General features: G+C 45.9%; 2 protein-coding genes across 2 annotated transcripts in view; one reads left to right on the top strand and one right to left on the bottom strand.

The window, feature by feature from the left end:
- Positions 1-1,615: 1,615 nt before the first annotated feature.
- mrps35 (mitochondrial ribosomal protein S35) lies at positions 1,616-10,088 on the bottom strand. Its single transcript, XM_084477712.1, has 8 exons — positions 9,954-10,088; positions 9,723-9,775; positions 9,313-9,480; positions 7,672-7,732; positions 7,407-7,546; positions 5,370-5,479; positions 5,112-5,181; positions 1,616-2,841 (listed from the first exon to the last, which is right to left on the bottom strand). The coding sequence occupies exons 1-8, from the start codon at positions 10,084-10,086 to the stop codon at positions 2,557-2,559; spliced, it is 1,020 nt and encodes a 339-aa protein (XP_084333838.1). The 5' UTR covers positions 10,087-10,088; the 3' UTR covers positions 1,616-2,556.
- Positions 10,089-13,401: 3,313 nt separating this feature from the next.
- Positions 13,402-17,519, top strand: part of kcnq1.2 (potassium voltage-gated channel, KQT-like subfamily, member 1.2) — a gene marked incomplete at its 3' end in the record, with an annotated part of 23,039 nt that continues 18,921 nt past the window's right edge. The window contains exon 1 of the mRNA XM_084477160.1: positions 13,402-14,097. Within this exon, the coding sequence (XP_084333286.1) occupies positions 13,562-14,097 (536 nt within the window). The 5' untranslated portion in view covers positions 13,402-13,561. The remainder of the gene's footprint in view (positions 14,098-17,519) is intronic.

The raw sequence follows: 17,519 nt of genomic DNA, 5'->3' as shown, positions 1-17,519 counted from the left end.
TGCTCTACAACATCACCAAGGGTGAGTCTGGAACCTGTACTGGAATTCAATTAATACTTAGTAATAACCTAGTCAATTAAAGTGTTTAAATGTGCTGATTCAACAAAAAAATAAAAAATCTATATAATTGTACATTCCGTATCGTAAACAAAGAGATTATACATAATTGTTTTTTCTGAAATATTAAAATAAAGAAAATATTGGAATATTTACCCCGAAAAGTGCATTGATCAATGTTCCATGTCTTAGGTGTTGACCCTGACCTGTTGGTATTTGGGAAGTATTTCACCTCTAACGTGCGTGTTTTACCGCATCTCTACACACGAATCAACGCCTCGGAGCCGCTGGCCTCGGACAAGCGGCAGTTCAACCGGCCCCCCCGTCAACCCGCCAAGCCTGTGACCCCCGCCAGGCCTGTGACCCCCCCCACCCCGAGCAGAAGAACAGGCACCGCTGCAACAAGAACCACAACAACAACAACTACCGTCAGCACCAGCAGTGCAAACACACTGCGGAGCTCCGTTCAACCAACAACCTCTCCGACCACTTTGCCCTCCCCCACAGACCTGTCCCCCCTTGGGAGTACCCCGGACCCCGCCGCAGATAGTCCCCAGTCCCAGGCGCTCCAGTCGGTCCCAGGCACCCCGATCGCTCCCCTGACAGCCATCACAACAACAACAACAACAACAACGTCAACACCACATCTCTTATTGGACCAAACATCCCCACAAACTGATTATAAAGACCTTATTGCAGAAAGCCCTCGGGTCAGCAGCAGCTCCACCAAGCAAGACACCACACGGTCGATACCGTACCCCACCTTCCCGACCCCACCCTCTTCCCAACGCGGAACAGACACGCCGGCGGCGGTGTCCGATTCATCCCAAGCTACCGCCGCGACTTCCGCCGCTACAAGCGCCGCCGCTCCCGTGGCTAACGAGAGCGGCAACCAGTACGCCGCCGCCGCCACCGCCACCGCAGCGGCGAACGAGACGATAGGGGGCCCCGTCGGCCGGAACCTCACGGCGGCGGGGCCCGGCGAGGGGGGTCCGTGGATGAACGAAGCGGGGGGCGACGTGGTGGGGACGGAGTGGCACGTGGCGGCCCACACCCTGCTGGTGATGGGGGCCACGTGCGTGACGGTGCTGCTCAGCTGCTGCTGCACCGTGCTGGCGGTGGTCAGCTGGCGGGGCCGCAGGAAGAGGAAGGGACGCTACCGGACCACCTGGAGGGGGAAAGGGGAGTCCATGCGTCTGATTAAGTACGTGCTCATCAGAGAGGGTTCTTGAACGGGGGGGGGGGGGGGTCGAGGGGGAAAGAGAGAGCAAAGAAAAATGAAAAAAGCAAAACAAAAAAGTAGACAGATATTGGGACTGGAAGTTCATGTTTTTGGTTTTGTTCACGACCGTGTCTTAAAATGTACATTTAAAGAATGTCAAATGGAATGTTACGTAAAGCGTCTGGGCTTTTGTTTATTAATATTAATGATGCACACATCTAATAGGCCATTTTTATTTTCGCCCGAAACTGAATGTTATTCTATACCGCATCACTATTTGAGAGCCCCCAAAAACTTCTGGGCACAGGCACACAAACACAAGTGGAGTCCCTAGAGTTAATGAAAAACAGATTTATTAGAGTTGACGTTCTGAACACATTAAGCCCACAATTACAGCATAAGTATCTGGTTTCAGTCGTGAACCAATGGCTCGTGACAGGACACAAAAAACAGGCGCTTCACCACAGCGTCTCGGCATAAAATGGGCGGCGATAGATGATACACGCGAAGACGTTCCGTTCTGGCCGAGCTACATTTCAATACACTTCAAAAGAGTGAGAGAGGATGTTTACGCCAAACCTCATGGAGCGTGCCCTACACTTAAGTGCAGTGATGGGCGCTCCCAAGCAAGAAATGCGATGGAAGGCGATCCAAGCGTTGTCGCGCGCGTTTGGAGAAGCTCGCCGGGCTTTTAAAAAGTAGGTGTCGAGTGATGCTGTGGTGTGGTGGGTCGCAGTTTGCCGTCCAGCACATTTGGGTTTTTTAAATGTCCTGGAAATGGCACGGACCGCAGAGCAAAGCTGTTTCAAGAAGGGGAGAGGAGAGGAGAGGTGGTGGGGAGAAAAGGGGATGGGGGGGGGGATATTTAGCAGAACTGTCACTGAATAATTTCCCCTCACTGGGACGCGGGCCCTCTCACTCTCTCTCTGCCCCACTGACGATTGGGAGGAGAGAAGAACTGGAACGGAGTCGGGGTTATGGATGCGGATTGAAGCATAATTTCATCGCCTTTACTGTTACTGAGAAAAGTAAAAAGTTCCACTATCAACCACACGATATTTGTTTGTTTGCCAAAGATGCTGAACGATGTGAACGATGATCGAGTCCAGTCCAGGGGGACCACAGGAGTCTGTTTGTTTGTTTTAAAGCCTCGAAGAGTACTCCAACGTCCCTAGGTGCCCTGCCTCCCCGTGTGTGTGTGTGTGTGTGTGGGGGGTTGGATGGATCGAGGGGAGTGGAGGGCCGGGTGGGTCCAGGTCAGAGATAGGGACGGCCCGCTACAGACTGAGCAGCTTCTTCACCGCCTCTCTGTAGCGGAGTGTGGCGCTCTCGCTCTCGCCCTCGTTCTTCAGTCGAGTGACCGAGTCCTGGTACTGCTGTACCTCGGCCCGCCCCAGCAGCTCCTCCCTGGGGGTCGCCTCGCCCTCGCCGGGGCCCTCGCCGGGGCCGGGCGCGGCCATGCGGCCCAGCGTGTCCAGGATGTTGAGCTGCGAGGCGCTGTCCTCCCAGATGTACTCGCGGCGGTCCGCTCGCGTCATCTCTGACTCCCACGCCTCCGTTTTCTGAAACCCCCGGGATAAGAGAAGATTAAGTGAAGATAAATGAATGTTGGACATAATCCCATGATGGATTATGGCATTTTAAGTTTCGAGTCACATGGCTGAATACATTTACTGCGTGTGCGGATCTCCTGTGCACACGCCGGCCCATCTATGGGCACGGATGGGATTTCCCTTTAACCTGTAATGATTTCATGAACACTTTCCGGTTCCACCAAGTTTGTAGTTTATGGGTTTGTTGGCCTGTCCAGTGCTCAACAGTGAATATTATCACTTGGTTACTAGTTAAAACCCAGATTTATGTTCAGATACCTGATTACTAGGACTAAAACCTTTTCTTTAGGAGCCTTCTTTCAAAAAGTACATCAGAGGCTGTTTTCTCACTAGTCAGACTGAGAATGCTCAATTATAGTTTCTCATTGGGCCTTGAAGATTCCAACATGTTTTGGTGGAGTCCAACTGATCCACATGATCGCTATGGGAACCCGAGGGAGAATCCTGTTGGCCGTCCCATGGCCGTCGCTCATCCCAGTCTTTTGAAGCTTCCCTCAGACAGATAGTGTTTCTCCATACTACCACTGCACCCACCGCCCCTGTCTGCCATCACAATCTGTGGGTACAACAATAGTCTCCACTGTTGAGCGGCTTAAAGCTCCACAGCGATCCAGCCTGATCCGTCTTGCTCTCCACGGCCCTGATGGACGCTAATGGCCCTCATCACGGCTTTACATGTCTAATCCATATGGTGTTCGGTGTGGACGTCCCAGACCAGGTCGGGCTGTTGCGATCTCCATTGTCTGCACCGGAGACAATGGAGCGAGATACCCAACCCATACCTCAATAATAATAACAACAGCATGCAACTGAAAATCACTGTAAATCACTTTGGATAAATGCATCTAAAAGCGTGCTAAAATGACTAAATAATAGTAGTAGACTCCGTACCAGTTACATTGGACTAACCAACATGAAAGCATAGTTTCACTATTGGAATGAAAAGTAACGGCCAAAGATTACCTCTATACACTCTCAATGAGTAGGTAATGAGAAACTGCATAAACGGCATTCAATTCCCTACAAAAACGTTTTTGCCATTCTGGGCTAAATTCTACGAGCACGAGTCAATAATAATGAAGTGCTGACAGGCCTGACACCGGCCTCCGTACCGGGACGGCAAACTGCCCGACGACAGGCAGCCACCTGCTTTCTCCATTATTAAAAAACGAGCATGCGCTGTGTCCACATTCCTGCCGTTATGTCTCACTCTGCTCACTCCCGATTCACATTATGAGTGTGTTCGCCAAAAAGCAGCCCCCCGCCCGCCCCTGCCCCCCCCCCCCCCAGAGAACACCTAACCCGGCCCACTCAGTCCAGACGCCCCAACCACCCGGCCCCCTGATCGAGGGAAGGCCTGGACAGGCACACAGTGGAATTAGCAAAGCACGATTTCTCTCACCTTCCCGGCGTGTCCGCCTGTCCCTGAGTAGGTATAGAAAAAAAAAAAAGTAAGAGTAAACCTTAGCCGCTGACAATAGTCCTCTTTGTGGGCTAGCGTTTCAGCCTCAACAGTGCAGCACTCTGCAGGCTTTCACAGGCCCGTCGGCCACCACTATGCCTTCCGTTGTGAGTCCTAAAGGGCATCGGACGCTGCTCAGCTTCCCAGCAAATGGCCTCTTTTCAGGAGACTAAAACATGACCAGAAGAGCTCCAGAAGGCAGCGGTCTGAACAAGGGGGGGGGGGGTGGGGAGGGGGGGTGGATGGAGGGGTCCTTGGTGGCGGGTTTCTATGGAGTGGCATTGGCTGGCTGAATGTGAATGGGTGTCGGAGTCAACATCTGATAGGGGGAGCCTGGGTGTTTTGGTTCTCTGTGTGGAAATGTCATGAGTCCAAGTACAATACTGCCCAACTCCTGATACATCCTGATGGGATTACAGATGGGCAGACATTTCAACCATCTTCAGGAGGGCATGGAACTGGGCATTGAAAAACAACGGCGCTGGTTGATGTCCCAGTGTGCCCTGGTTAGCCCTGATCGGGTCTTTGAGTCAGGGGTTGGGACGAGATGTACACTTACATTTGGATCGTATTATTCTTGCGCTTATTTGAAAGTCAACCGTGTTCCTGTTATGCGTTTCGTTTTCAAGGCCTAGATCACAGACTTCAACCCCAAATGCACCAGGTATTGGAGAGCCTCCACCAGATAAAGGGCGGCGTTGGCATGCATCACTGCTCGGAGAAAGACCTAGTTTAAGAACACGGTCATGGACCTTACCCATGATTCATGGTAGAGAACGGTCAGCAGGTACATGGCATAGTCTGTATTCTGCTGTCTCAACGGGCAACTAGAGAAGAAAAAAGGAAAAAAAATTACATTACTGTATTTTATGATTTAATATCGATGAGCTTCGGTCTTCATGCGCGCACACACACACACACACACACACACACACACACACACACACACACACACACACACACACACACACACACACACACACACACACACACACACACACACACACACACACACCTGTCCGTTGTGATGGTCAGGATGTCTGTGTCTTTACAGTATCTGTCCCCAAGAAGTTTGAGCATCTTCTCCCGTGCATGGCCGTCCAAGTTGAGACTGGAAAGCCTGACCTGGAGGGAAAAGTATGATATTATAGAAAAAAAAAAAAAAAAAAGCATGTAATGATTTTCCACGCGATGGCATAGTGGCATCGATGGCACGCGATACATAGTGGCTGCATTCAAGCAGACATTTGATTTGCCTGTAAAGTAATCCTTTGTCAATCTATTTGATGTATATTTGTATATTAGGCTTTGTGTTTTAAAATCCCTTTACTTCTCAGAGATGAAAACTACAACAGATCAGTTCCTAGTAAAGAGAATAGAATGAAACCACGAGATTAAACTGTTTGTATGCGTGTTTCTTTGTGCTTCATTTTATTTTATTTTCATTTTATTTATCATTTATCCAAACGGCATGTATCTAGGAATTATCAGAAATATATATTATATATATAAAAAATAGTTGATTTTAGGTTAGACAATAACAATACAAGATTTTCACACAGCATTTGTAACTGTAGTCATTACATTTGGTATATCAGTGGTCCATCCAACCAAAAGGTCAAACCACATCAAAATATGTATTTGTGAATTCATTGTGTCCCTAATGGTCAAGGTTTTACTCATTTTGCACACATGCTCCTTTTACACATTCACACCCAACCCACGACAAACCTGAATACTATTAACAGCATCAGTCTACTCTGTAGGTAAGTCAAACGGTCCAAATACATAGTGAATTGACTGAATTGGAAATTTTAATATTTCCTAGCAACTATAAGCCTATATCATATCTATAATCATATCCCCAGACCCAATAAGCATCACACACAAAGAAGCAAACCATTCGAGGTCAATCTATTCTGGTTTGAAGTCAAGCCCCTGATGGACACTAGGGGATTATTTACTCTACAATCTTTCCTTGATTCTGTTTAATCCACAGGGATTTGTCAGAATAACTCCCACCTACAAACATCTAAATTAATGCAGAGAATAACTGGACCAGATGGTTTGTGATTAGTGCAGGATATTTTTTATGTTTATATATTTTGTAAGGATAGGACATTGAGAAGATTGTTCATGCAGGCTCATTCTAGATTTAGATGAAAGTCCTAACAATAGGACAAATAAAAAATTAAACACAGACAATATTTATCCTAAAGCCGCTTGCACACCACGGCGCGGCAACTCGCCGCCTCCATTCATTTCAAGGAGGGAAGGCCGGCAGAGGGGAGGCGGTTGCAACCGCGGCGGTTGGACCAGGAAGCGGTTGCCCACGTGAACGCTCAGCTGTCCGCGTGTTGAAACTTTTGGCGGCGGCAGCGATAGCAGCTGCTTTTAAAAACGCCCGGCCCTTTCACACCGCCGCGTGGAACCCTCCGGCAGCGAGGGTTCCACGGTTATCAGGGCGGTTGCCGCGCGGCGTTGTGAAAGCAGCTTTAGTGATTAAAAACAAATTGGATATAGTGTCCATGTGGCAACATAATAGCCTCAGAATTTTAAATGAATAATAATAATAACAAAATAAATAAATGGAGCAATTTAAAAAAACTCTGAAGTGGGTAATCTTCTCCAGACCGGAACACACTTGCATGAGCTTAGAGACATTGCAGCTGTCCAAGCAGACTGCCTGATAAAAAGGTCAAAGAGACATAATGTTGGATTGCATTTTTGATTCTCCCTCAAAATCCCTGTACCCATTTTCATACATCCTTTCTCGGCTCCTATTGGTCCAGGGCTAGGTGACCTTGTTTCATGTATATTCTGTAATACTCACTACTTACTCGTAATATATAATAAGCACTCCAGTTGAGACCAACATAGTACAAAAAGACCCTATTCTTAAACCCACAAATGGACTAAGCAAAGGTAGTGGGACATTTCGCAGGATTATGATATTCCATCCTGTGCTCCTCCAGAAATTAATCCTCAACTCGTCGTAGGCCGATGTATTTCCAAGAGCTGTGGTGGAGAAAAGCAGGGCGGAGGAACTCACCCGGAGAGTGACCACGCGGGCGGCAGGGTTCCTGACGGAGGGCCCGGCGGAGACGTAGTCCGTGCTCTCTATCCGGATGGGGAGGTGCTTGTCGAGGTCGGCCTCGGAGTCCAGGCCCGCGGGCCACTCGGTGCAGAACGCTGGTGGCAGAAAACTAAACGTCACTCGATTTCCCCTTGGGGATGAATGCAGTACCCATCTAATCTAATAAGTAAACGGGCAAACTGTCGGTGAAGTGAAAAACACGCTTTGCAAGGAGGCTTACGTTTCAAGGCTTCACAGTGCTTCTTAATAGCTGCCGGTGTCAAATGCAGGAAGTTTGGTATCTAAACAGAAGAATAAGAACAGGGGAACCCATTGTTATATAAACAAATAAATTATATAAATTCATATAAATTGAATTAATCTGTCAAATGAATTCATCTGTGAAATGCATGGTTGATATATTGGTCAATCGATTCTACATGACAGTCATGACACATGTTTGTCTCAGTAAAACTGACTTCTACCCATCACATTTCCTCATGTCTTTCCTATGACTTAGTACCACTTGGTAATATTGGTTATTCATTTATAATAAGTAATGAACTGCTATCAGGTCTACCATTCATTTCACAGTTGTATAAGAGTTCCTACAATATACATAAGACAAGAGAAAAAATTATTATGGGCTTAAATAAGGATGCAAAGCACTTGCAAGTAATCTTTTAAGCCATGTAGGGCAGCGGGAGAGAATGAAATCTCAAATGTTATGCCTGGCCCCCCTCCTGTCCAGCTGTTGCTACCCAAGTAAGGTACAACCTTGGCGGGACCTGAGGTCAAATAGCACAGTGGGTCCAGACACAGAGAGAGACTGGGCCACATTGTGGGACAGGGGATGGCCAACAACACTGAATAATCAAATAAACTACAAACATGGTGGAGTTGAACTTGGAAGTGATCATAAAAAAATCTGACGGAACAGAGATGTTTAGACAATCATACGCAGGTTTGCTTTCAAGCACAATCAAATTCAGTTAGTGTAATTCAGCTAATGCATAATTAATTAATTGATGTATAATATAATCAAGTTGATGTATTAACTGATGTAAATCCAAATCATATGTCCAGTCATAAAACATTGCGAAGGAACAACATATTCAGCCTCATTGCTGTCTAGACTTTACACAGAATAATTGATCCAATGACACTCACAGTGGATAAAGAGACATAATCTATAAAGGATTGATAGATTAATCTGAGGATGAGAGAGACAGCCATAGAGTTAATAACAAGCTGCCCTCCTAGAGAGATGTATTTATATCCAATGCATACTGCTGGAAACTCTTATCCACATATACATAAAGGGAATGGGCTGCTTATAACCATAAATAAAGCCTTCTATTTTACCTCACAAAGCATTGTCTGCGATATATTTAAGCAATAGATCACGACAGGCTGTGGTATACGGTCATTATACCACAGTTAAGGGACGGCGACCCCCTGGCTGCCTGCAAAGTGTACAGCGGTTGCTATGCAACACACTGTAGAGTCCTTCAGAGAGAAGGCTAGGCTAGAGACGGTAGCTTGGTTCACCGGCAATTTAGCCTTCTATCGAGTTCACTCACCGTGTGCCTATTGCTTTACAACATTTCCACCCTCTCCAGCAAACAACATGTTTTTAGGCTTCAGTGCACTATGCTATTGCTTTTATATATAAATAAACAACAGTTCAAGTTAGGCGCGGAGTGATACTGAACTCTGTAAACTGAACGGGCGTCAAAGCTGTGTGTATACGCTCAATATACAACAGTTGGGAACCAATCAGATCGCTTGATTTAAGCCACCCGTTTTATAAATATATTTTTATATTATATAATGTTCTTAATAAGCCACATGACATCAATTTCAGGGATGACCCACTGACCTTTATCAGCTCCAGGTTGCCTCTCTTCTCTGAGGGAACTCCCCCCTTCACCGGGTAGCCCATACGGACAGGCAGGGGGACAGCGCCCGGTCTGAACGACGCTGCGGACGGGTAGACCGCAGACCAGTCCTGCTGGCTGTCCATCTTCTCTGTTCTGGGCTCCCCTGGCTAAACGACACAGGATCACACACACACACACACACACACACACACACACACACACACACACACACACACACACACACACACACACACACTCAGTACAGGCAGTCGACTCCAAATACAAATTCGTTGTCAGTAAATCTAATTGTCTATACGAATTTGTTTTCGCGAGTTTCACCATTGATTCTGTAATTATTGATTAATAAAAAAAACATGATTTAGGAATTGTACACAGATATCTGACTTACCTCTCGTCTGGGCCGCCTTAGCAAAGCTCCTCGACCCCCTCGGTCAGGTCCGCCTTGAACAACAAATACACAGTATTTACACTTGAAGAAAATGACAGATGGACTGTAATGAAGTTACTAGTGTAAGACAGTAAGACAGAAGACATGACAGCACAGCGACCAGGCACCATGGTGCGAGGCGGAGGTTAGGAGACGTGACATCATTTAAAACAATCGTTCGTAAAACGTCACCTTTATTTCCAGTAAAATTGGATGTAGACAGTGCCGTGGCATATGTCGCCCTGTTTAATGGTGCATATAGTCCAAAACCAGGTCCATTTATTCGACCTAGGGACAGGCATATCTTGGTAGTGTGAGCCGCCATGTTTTTCCAATGATAACGGAAAGCGAAGAGGTACAAACTTCAGCTCAACTGCTTGTTTACCAAGCGCCCTCTCCAGGTGCGGACGGGAAGTGCGATATTTGAACAGGTGATAGACCAGACTTTGATGGACTGTCGTGACTTTCATTTACGTTGTAGGCTACGACATAAACCCCAAAATTACCAGGTATGCTACCCAAAACTATCAAATTAAATAGACATACCGACTATCCATATTACTTCAAGCCTAATATACCTGTCAAGCACTAGTTTATATTGTAGAATATCGTCTATGTTATCGTCTCGGAATCAATACCGATGGTGTAGCTGTCACCATCAATATTATATCAAACGCGTGTCAATTAAAAGGGTATTGAAGCATGGCGTGCAGCCTCGCAGATCATCGCCCTATGCACCACATGTCAGCGGTGCACAGCTGCAGCGTCGACCTGCAAGGCTACAGAGAGACGCTTCAGAGAAGCACGCTGGGCGGGCTGCACATCACCGAGTCACGCTATTACCAATTCGTTTTCCGTGTATTTTATCCGGTTCATAATCGTGTATAATCATAACTATTCGGAGATTGATTTTTGTTGGAGAAACCAAACGTTTACGAGTTCGTTTTCTGTAAATAAGAACTTTGTATTTTTTTTTTTAACGAATTCAAGGTAAGTGAGTTCATGTTATGCTGTCTGGCTGATTCTTGCCTGCTTCTAGTCGTATGCATCGAACTCAGTGAACTCTCACGTAACTGATAACTGATGATCTGGTTCAGTTACTGGATTCGAGGAAAATGAAAGACTTATTTTTTAAATTATTTTAATGTTAAATAAAATGACGCCTAATTTAATATAAATTGCCAAATCTATTGCCAGCTGGCAGGCGTGTATGCACTGTATAGCAATACAGACAATACGCTGTAACCGTGTTCCCTTAACACGTCTATGCATGCTTAATAGTGTATTGTGTATGTCTTAGTTGTCTGAGTTTGGGGGCAGAAACTTTATCTACGGAGGGACAGCGGTCCTGGTGGCCCCTGTCACCAGTCCATCAGCTGAGGACAAATATATGGTGGGCGGCTGTATCTCTAGTTACACAGCTTCTGGTCCAAATACTTTTTCCATAGTCTGCAGCCTTCCATCACCCCAGCTTTCATGGTTCACAGTAGGCTGATGCATGTGGTGTTGTGACAGCGAGAAAGCTGTGTATGATGTTATACACACCTTACCAACCATCACTACATCCCTCTAGTTAGGGTATCGGTCTGTCTGTCTGTCTGTCTGTCTGTCTGTCTGATGTTATACACACCTTACCAACCATCACTACATCCCTCTAGTTAGGGTATCGGTCTGTCTGTCTGTCTGTCTGTCTGTCTGTCTGTCTGTCTGTCTGTGTCTGTCTGTTTCTTTGTCTCTCTTTCTGTCTGCTTGCAGATCAATGCTTACCTTCAGTGTTGTAGATTTTGCATGACTTCCAAAGCAAGCAACAGTTCAGTTTTGTTGCCTTATCTGTCTTCATGCCACATAATCCGTCCTCATTGTTATTCATATGTCAAATTTGACTTGATAAATCGGTGTTCTCGGACTCTTAAAAGTGCTGATAGACAACCATGGAACCAGATTCAGTTGTCTTTCTTGCCATTAGTTGTTTTTTGTTGAGGGGGTGGTGGTCCCAATCAGCAAGTAACACACATTTCAGGGTTACATATTAGTGTTCACATTTGGATGAGTGCACTTGACTTTTTCAATGATACGTCTCTGGCTTCAGAGACAAGCAGCACAGACCAGCCAGCCTAGTCACTCATGCATAATGTTCCCTCATTGAGGGTTGTCACAAGGTGGAATCCACACACACTCTTATCACACTGAAGACTTTGTGAACCAGATATCAGGTACCGGTATATGCTGTTTGGTCCAATGTAACTCCAACCTACAGCAGACAGAGGCTGTAGGTTGGAGTTACATTGGACCAAAGTCTGACTCTTTAGTCATTGAGAGTCGTTTTTACAATATACCAATGGAGGGTATAGTGCTTTGTCATGAAAGCAACTTTTCACACTTCCGTCATCTGTGTGCTGCAACTTCTCAGATGCACATAAAGGGACACAGAGTCAGAAGAACCCATGACAAATAGAAAGAGAAAAATACAATTTCTACCATCCACTTCTGCTTTCTTGCTAATGCAACGGCTCAGGGTAGCCCATAAGTCAGTATTTCCATTTGAGAAACAGGGGTACCTTTAACGACTGAAAGATGTACTTGGACGAGACCCAAATAAAAATGGGGTCCTTTTTGTTCCCATATTGGTTATGAACCTTATCTATCTGAATAGCACTATAATAAATGAAGTAAATCTCAATGCTAGCAGACAAGTCTGGTGAATCTTTCAAATTGAAGACACAAATTAAGTCAAGCACAACCTTTTTGTTTCTCACTATACTGTACACTGCCAAAGTTCATGACACTGTGGCTGGGAGGAAGCTAAGCTTTAACCACAGGCTTATACTCCTTACAGGTCTGGCTTAACCTGTGGCACACAGAAGGGCCTATCCAACCATAACCAATGAAAATGTAGTCATTATCAATTAATGTGCAGTATATATATTCTAAATATGTAATGCTTTTTATTACAACTTTGCTCATTTTGTTATTGATTTAGTATGATTGATGTAATATGATAGCCTGGAAATCCAGACCCACATCTAGAATGCTGTAGGGTCTGGCACCGAGTAATGAAAATGGCCCAACTCGAGGGGCGGCACCAAGCATCCATTTGAAAATATCACTGCATGCAATTGGATACCACTACGACCAATCAGAAGAATACAAGGGGTCTGGATAGACCAGCGGAGCTGACAAATAGATAAGACTCTTGCCGTATCTGGTCGGTAAAACAGCAAAACTTTTGGCCCGCCTATATCAGATACACAGATGTGATTGGTTAATGTTCTGGGCCAGGGGAATCGGGGAGTGAGTATATTGATCGGGGAGTGACTCGCTGAGCAAATTCAAATTGTGCTCTTGCGAGAACTCTGGATTTCCAGGGTAGTAATATGATGTATTATCGTTCAATACATATAAGTTGCCATAGGCAGCATACGTTGTATTGGCTGTAAAGTACGTTAAAAGCAGGTGAAACTGCTTGGCCCCTTTGCACCTCCAGTGAGCTACAATAAATACTATTGCCGGAAGACCGCCTCACTTAGCGGTCATTTAGTTACACCCTCCTTGGTAACGCGATCCTCGCAAATACATGCTGGGGCTCACTGCTGGTCATGCTATCTTAATGATTTATCGTACTCCCTCCCCAGGTCTGGTGAACACACTCAGCCACACTCACGGACACCTGTAACCGAGCACAGAGCCTCCGCGCCCCCACCTGCGGCCGGTCACGGGCGGCCACCATGACCTAGCCACCGCAGAACCACCGACCGCTCCGCGCCACGCCACTCACGCCTGCTGATCCTGACCCGGCCACCATGGGGGAGCGGCGAGGGCACTCCTTCCACGTGAAGTGCCACATACAGAAGGACTACGGCAGCCGTCTCTCTCGCTCCCTAAAGGCCCGCTGGCCCAACGGCTACGCGAACACCCGCCTCGGCGCCAACCACGGCTTGGACGAAGAGGCCGAACGAGCAGAGTCCGGCACGGCAACTACCACGACTGCTGCGACTGCTTCGCCCTCTTCCTCCCTCACCCCAGCCAGGGCGTCTTCAGGGGTCAGTGCTGAAAGGAGTCGCTACGCTCCAGTGTCCCTGGAAATGGACCCCTGCGAGGTGAATAATGGATCAGGCGTCCCAAGCCGCCCGCCGCCGTACACAAAGGATCCGGCGCTGCAGATCACGCCGGTCTCGGGACCGCCGCCGCTGCCCCGGTCCAGCTGGATGCACCACCACCACCACCACCACCACAAGAGCTTCCAGAGTCCGTATGCCAAGACCAGCATGCAGGGCGATGTCTACAACTTCCTGGAAAGACCCGCAGGGGTGAAGTGCTTCCTCTACCACTTCCTGGTGTGAGTACTACCCTCTCTGGCTGGGTTTGTGTTGATTGGTTGATCTGTAGTTGGTCTGGGGTATGGTCTCGTGTTATTGGCCGACAAGGTTTTATATAATTGCAGTGGCTGCGGATTCATGTGGGGTTTGCGTACGTTGTCACTTTTCTTCTTTTGTACAAAAAGGGGACAAAAATTCTGTGAAATCGTATTAGCCATTGCTTGTCAAGTTCTGCCGACTTTGAAGCCGGGCTCGAATATCATTGCAGGAGGAATTACTGTCAAATGTTGAAGAGGAATCACTATCAAATGTTGAAATCAAATCCATGCATATTTTAAGAGGCCGAGTGTCGGTTGGTTCCTCTGTGACCACTTTCTCTCTCTGTTATTACATCTATTGCTTAATTGTAAACAATTCGGCTACCTCGTACATCACAAATTAAGCTGCTTATCGAGTTTGTACACTCACTGTCCGGTCCTCACCTCCTGTTCAAAATAAACCTAATTAAATACTTGATTGAGCTCTGGAAATGCATGGTCATCAGACTATTATATAGACCCTAGTTGGTATAAGTTTGACTTGTGTCAAAACAGTTTTGTTTATGCTTTACAAAACTCCTCGTTGTGTATGCTGTCCTATTAAGCAGTACTCTGTCTGCACAACAGAAGCCTGTGAACACCATTTTTGGTGTGAACAGAGTGTGCAGTGCTGAGAACGGCATGTGAACGCAGCAACAAGGCTGAATATTTAGAGCACATTGTGGGTTTTGACCTTGGAGTTGAGGGATACGTTTTCAAACAATGACGTCACAATGATATCAAGCCAAGATAAGACGGTAACAGGCCGGGTTTCTGGTCAGCCCGCTCTTCATTAGGGTGGCACGCACACACACACACACACACACACACACACACACATACACAAGTGTCATACACTGGATCCACACAACTTTAAACAGACAGGTGGAAAATGTTAAAAAATGATACACATACAGGCCTATCCACAAACACACACATAACCTTATCCACAAGTACAATGTACATCTTTATTTGAGGTATTAGTACTCACATATATAGACACACATAGAAACACACATGCTATAAGATCTATAGGGAAGATGTTAGGCATTATATATGAAATGTAATCTTTCTATGATAGATGTTAAAGCCAAGTTAAGCCAAGTTTAGCTACATAATCTTCAGACGATAGCCAATGGGTTCCAACATTGTTGCTCTCCATGCAACCAAAACATGCTCTAACATGGTCAATACTACTCGGACTGCAAACAGAAAGCAGAACCCTTCTGATACAGTCACATACCCATACCCTACAAATTCTGCATTCATATGCAGATGTCTGTTTCTAGAGATAATCCTTTGGTATCAGGTGTCAGTAAGCATCTAAAATGCACTGGTTTTGATACCCACTAGCATCATGGTGGTACATTAATAAATGAATCCCTAGTGCTGTGATGAGTAGTAGCAAATGGGTTTGGTTTAAACAGGGCCTGATGTGTATGTCTTGGCTTCCATTGGCCATCTGTGTTCCTTCCTAAACACAACATCTCCATGTGTGTTTAACACAAACCCTGGCAATGTAACAACACTGTTATGGATTATATGGTGCATGATCGCGCACCTAGATACCCTGTTGTATGATCCACACTTCGTACACTTTCCCATTCATCTTGGCCTCCAAGTTGCAAGGAGATTGACCTCCTATTTTCAGAGTATTTCAAGGTCAAGATGATTGCTAAGCCAGGATGGAATATCGGTGTTTCTGGTGGTTGCACAATGTGGTATAATCCACTCTAAGCTGCTCCGTGAGGGGTGGGGGTAAGGGTGGTGGTGGTGGCAGCGGCATTATTAAGAGGCTGATACTGTTGAAGGTTGCCTCTACACAAGGCAGGTTATAGATCATGGGTGAGATGGAGGCAGACATACTCATGCCCAGACATGAGTATGCAGTGTCATTGGATTAGGGCCTTGTGTTAAAGGCGCTGTATGCAATATTCATTTGTTACAATAAGTGTTGAATAGCCCTATATTCCTCGCTCCCCTCAGTAAACAGAAAACTAAATTCTGGTATCTCGTTCCCACTTTATCCAATCAGGAAAGAGAACTCTGCAGGGTAATGAACCATGATGTCCGTGTTTGTTTGCTTGTTGAGTTTGTGTGGTATATAAGCATGTACCAGGTCCCCCCCATAGGATCCATGGCCATAGCACTTTATACTTCGCAGTTTGTCTTCTTCCCAATTGCGTAAGGCACTGTATGATCAGACAATATGATGGGGTCTTCATAATTTGGTTACAGCTCTGTGATGTTTGGTCTACTACTATACTGTGTGTGTTGTGTGTGTGTGTGTGTGTGTGTGTGTGTGTGTGTGTGTGTGTGTGTGTGTGTGTGTGTGTGTGTGTGTGTGTGTGTGTGTGTGTGTGTGTGTGTATGAGAGAGACTTTTCACTGCATATTTATGTCTATGCGTGTGGTGTCTCTGCATACATAATGCATAAATAGGACTATTGGCTCATTTCAAACCATTTAATCTAATATGTTACATCTTTAACCCTATAAATCATAAGAAGTGATTCTGAACATGAAACTGCGAAACAGAATGTCCACTAACCCCCTGTGCATTAATCAATATTTGATATGCCAACCACAATTCATTCAAACACAACACTCATTCAGACACAGAATCACTAATCACAAATCACTACAATGCTTTGGTCATGCATGGCCCAGCTCTCTGCAGCACCTATGTCCTGGGGATGTGTGAGTGATCCAGGGCAGGCCTGGGCAATCCTAGCCCAGGCTGAACACTATTTAGGGTGGGACCTGGGACCTGATTATCACAGAGCAGCTGGTGGCTTTGGCTCGGACTGCTGTACTGCGGCTCCCCCAACAGAATCACAGCAAACGGCGTGCGTGAAAGCATATTAGTGAATCTTGAGATAAGTCTAGTTGCTCCAATATTCATATTGTGATAGTTTATCAATTAGGGTCGCACCGACACTGATATTTCTAATCTACTATATGCTGCTACTGATATTGCTGATCATGTCGTAATCATGTCGTTTTGCCATGTAAAAAGAATTTCAAAAAAATGTTTAACTAATGTAATAGCACACACACACAATTCCAATCGGTCAGTTTGGATAAAAGTGTCTGCTAAGTGACATTTGGCATGTATGGAGATAATACCGGACCGAGGCCTCTGTCGTTTCAATACATTTTCAAGTTATAAAGAAATGTCTTCCTGGGGGACGCTACACCGCGGTGGCCTGTGTCTCTCTTTTTTTTTGTTTCAAGACAAAGGGTGTCTCCTTGTAATCTTTCCTATCCATGACATTGCATCATTTCCTAAAATAAGCATGTCATCATGGATGTTGCTGCAATGCCACATTCCTTGTATGGGTTAACCTACTTGGCAGTAAGTCA

The sequence above is a fragment of the Micromesistius poutassou genome (genome assembly GCF_964030765.1).
Source record: "Micromesistius poutassou genome assembly, chromosome: 13".
Taxonomy (NCBI): Eukaryota; Metazoa; Chordata; class Actinopteri; order Gadiformes; family Gadidae; genus Micromesistius; species Micromesistius poutassou.
This window is presented reverse-complemented; position numbering and strand designations above follow the sequence as displayed.